The 3,788-nt window shown below is 34.1% G+C and overlaps 1 protein-coding gene across 1 annotated transcript; it reads left to right on the forward strand.

Moving 5' to 3' along the window:
* The first annotated feature begins 1,913 nt into the window (after positions 1-1,913).
* On the forward strand, positions 1,914-2,342 carry LOC109192841 (3-ketoacyl-CoA synthase 5-like). The gene has a single exon (XM_019343542.1). The coding sequence runs from the start codon at positions 1,914-1,916 to the stop codon at positions 2,340-2,342; it is 429 nt and encodes a 142-aa protein (XP_019199087.1).
* The last annotated feature ends 1,446 nt before the right edge of the window (positions 2,343-3,788 follow it).

Consider the following 3,788-nt stretch of genomic DNA (forward strand, 5'->3'; position numbering starts at 1 on the left):
ACAAAAAATTTTCAATTTTGAATTTCATCGCCAAAAAATTTCTAACCACCCGCAAAAGCGGTAAGAAATTACAATACATGATAAATAAATAAATAAATAAATGAATAGGTGGTTGGAATTTCCAGTCACCACCTATAGTGATCAGAAAAATTTAAAAACTATTTTCTTTCACTTTTTTAAGTCATTGGAAAATGGATGAAAATTAATTTTCTTTTAGTAGTGATGGTAAATATCCTTCAGACATTCAAAAAAAAATATCCTTCAGACATATATTTACTCACCATCATTTTAAATATAGAAAATGATAATTTCTATCTATAAACTATAGGAAAAAAAAAAAAAAACAAAACTCTTTGTCACTCAATTTTTTTGAAAAATGACTTTTTCTTGTCCTTGAACTTTTGTTAGGACGGGCTAAAAAGTCATTTTACTAATAATTAATGGACAATAAGTGATGACAATATAATTAAAGAATTAATTTTAAAATGTTATTTTTTTATAATTCAATTAAAAAAGTCTGATTTTTATTCTAAAATTATTTTATTGTTATTTTTATTTACAAATTCCATTTGAATTAATTAATTACATTTATTAATAATTAAAATATAATTAATTATATTATTATTTTTTTAGTGCTATATATTGACTATATTACAATTATATTATATATTACAAAAAATAAAAACACACGAAAAAACATAATCCACGACGCCGTGAGTTGCTTGTTGCGTGTGCCCGTCATGTGTCCTTCACGTGCACATTAATTTTACTAACTAATGTTCATATACAAATGTATACGGACATTTTTCAATCCAAATAGTATATTCAGATATTGAATGAAGTGCCATCTCAATATCCATATTGGGAATGCCTAAGACCAAGTTTACCATATACGACCATTATTTATTACTATTATTCTTATTAATTTTTAATGTCATAATCACATTTCCAAATTTGGCATGATCTTGCCATTTTTTTCCTATTTTGTTTTAATATATTTTAATAGAGCAAATTTTACTTTTATTACATCCTTAGTTTTTATTTACTTGCCACAATTAGTTTTTCGTTAAAATTTTTATCATTTAACTATTTAATAAAAAATGCTAATTTTATTATTCAAGTCTCTGGCCCAACATGGAATTTTTCAATCATTATTACATAGACCATGGTCCACACAATTGTGTGGATCCTAAATAAAAAGTACATTTTTAATATACAAAGGGTACACTATTTATGTACTTAAGGTACATTTTTTAAAAGTACATTTTTAATATATTAAGGGTATATTGTTTTATATAATGTACCTCCAGTACAAAAATAATGTTTTTAACATATTAAAAATGTACTTGATATTCATGGTCTACACAATAATTTGTCAAAATTTTTCTTCCTCACTTGTAAACTCTTTTAATTAAATGATTAAATTATATATTAGCTAAATTTATTAATTGACGGAATAACAAAATTTTAGAAGAATGACTAATTGTAGCAAATAAAAGTCACATATGCAATGTGATAAAACTAAAAGAGCATGACTAATTGTGATAATATCACAATCATTTCGATAATTAAAAGTGAAATTCAGTCTATTTTAATATTTATCTAGTGCTTGGATCGGAGGAATTGAAGATCAGATTACGGCTTTACTTTTATTTACGTATTTACTTAAATGGGCACAGTAGTTATATTGTGGGCCAGGGTGCAAGGTATTCCATGGTCCAAAAAGTTTACATTTTTCTTTTTTAGTACAAATAAATTTATGAGTAAATATCCAAAATGGTCCCTCAACTATAGCTAAATTCACAAATTGGTCATCGACTTTCAATTTTAACCAATTAAGTCCTTAACTTTACAATTTTAACACGATTTGGTCCAACAAGAAGCGCGATTCGGGTCGGGCCAAGTATCGACTCATGCACGTGGTCCGCACGCACAAGCACGCCGACAATAAAGCCTACCGCTGCGTTTACGAGCAGGAAGATCCGCAATGGAAAGTCAGAATCAACCTCTCAAAATACCTAATGGTGATCGCCGGCGAAGCCCTCAAATCCAACATAACCACAATCGACCCGTTCGTTCTCCCGCCGTCGGAGCAGCTCTTCTTCCTCTTCACCCTAATCGTCCGGAAAATCTTCAATCCCAAATGGAAACCCTACATTCCCGACTTCAAACAGGCCTTCAAACACTTCTGCATCAACGCTGGCGGCCGCGCTGTCATCAACGATTTCCAGAAGAACCTGCAACTCTTGTCGGAGCACGTAGAGGCCTCCATCCCAGATGACGTTGCACCGGTTCGAAAACACGTCGTCTTCTTTGCCTTTGTACGAATTCAACTACATTAAATCCAAAGGGAGGATGAAGAAAAGCGACAAGATTTGGCAGATTGCTTTCGGTAGTGGATTCAAATGTAACAGTGCGGTCTGGAAATGAAACCGGAACCTTAAAAAACCGACGATGGACCATGAAATTACATATATATATCCTCAAAAATCACAGTCAACAAACGGTCAAATAGGCGGAGGACCAAATCGTGTTAAAATTATAAAGTTAAGGACTTAATTGGTTAAAACTGAAAGTCGATGGCCAATTTGTGAATTTAGCTATAGTCGATGGACCATTTTGGGTATTTACTCTAAATTTATGTATAGAAGATTTATCATTAAAAACTCTAAATTAGATAAGAATTTTAAATTATAAGGACTATTAGGACTCTATTATCCCTATTAGACTAGGACTATATTATTCGTGTTAGACTAGGATTCTATCTAGCATCTCTATATATTCGCTCCCTGTACTCTCAGACATTATTATTGAATACAACACAATTATATTTTCACTGGTATCAGTTAGCCACGGTTTTCTTTTCCAACATCCATGTTCCTCACTTCGTAGCAGTAGCCGATGACATCAAACCAAGATACATCGTATCAGAAGCGGTCCGGTCAACGACGTGACGTTGATGATCCGTGTCAAATTTGTAAAGGTTTCGGCCACACGGGAGCCAATTGTGTTTGGCGTTATGATGATCCGTGTCAAATTTGTAACCGTTTTGGTCACACGGGAGCCAATCGTTTTTTGCGCTATGATGACCCGTGTCAAATTTGTAACCGTTTTGGTCACACGGGAGCCAACTGTTTTCGGCGTTATTCAGGGGCTCCGGGTTTTCAGGCTAATGTGGCCGTCTCTGGTGATAATGGTGATTCCAACGGTCCTCATCAGTGGTTCCCTGACATTGGTGCTACAAATCATGCAACGCCTGATTCTTCTTTGATGACTTCTATGACAAGTTATGATGGCCCAAAGACTCTGTGAGTCAGCAATGGTACAGGTTTGCCTATTGTTAATGTTGGTTCTGCTTCGTTAGCCACTGATTCTATGTCTTTTAAGTTACATGATGTTTTGCATGTCCCTGGTATCTCTTCTTCTCTATTATCTGTCCAGCGTTTTGCAAAGGACAATAATGTTTTCTTTGAGTTCCACCCTCTTTGTTTCTATGTGAAAGACATTTTGACCAAGAAGGTTCTTTTTAAGGGACATGCGTCTGGGGGTCTCTACACATGGCTTGCGTCTTCTGCTTCCTCTGCTGCATTTGTTGCTGCACGGTCCTCTTATGTTTGGCACATGCGATTGGGGCATCCTCATTCTCGAGTCTTACGTAAAATTTTAGCGTCTTCGTCTGTTGGTACATTTAATTCTAGTGATCTTCCCAATGTCTGTTCCTCTTGTCAATTAGGAAAATCTTCTCGTTTTCCTTTGTCTCGTGCCGAAACTACTAGTACGCATCCTTT

Source organism: Ipomoea nil, unplaced genomic scaffold, assembly GCF_001879475.1.
Source record: "Ipomoea nil cultivar Tokyo-kokei standard unplaced genomic scaffold, Asagao_1.1 scaffold1834, whole genome shotgun sequence".
NCBI classification, from domain to species: domain Eukaryota; kingdom Viridiplantae; phylum Streptophyta; class Magnoliopsida; order Solanales; family Convolvulaceae; genus Ipomoea; species Ipomoea nil.

Bases quoted from the DNA above. Each gene is read 5' to 3' on its own strand.
- LOC109192841 (XM_019343542.1), top strand. From the start codon at position 1,914: ATGCACGTGGTCCGCACGCACAAGCACGCCGACAATAAAGCCTACCGC.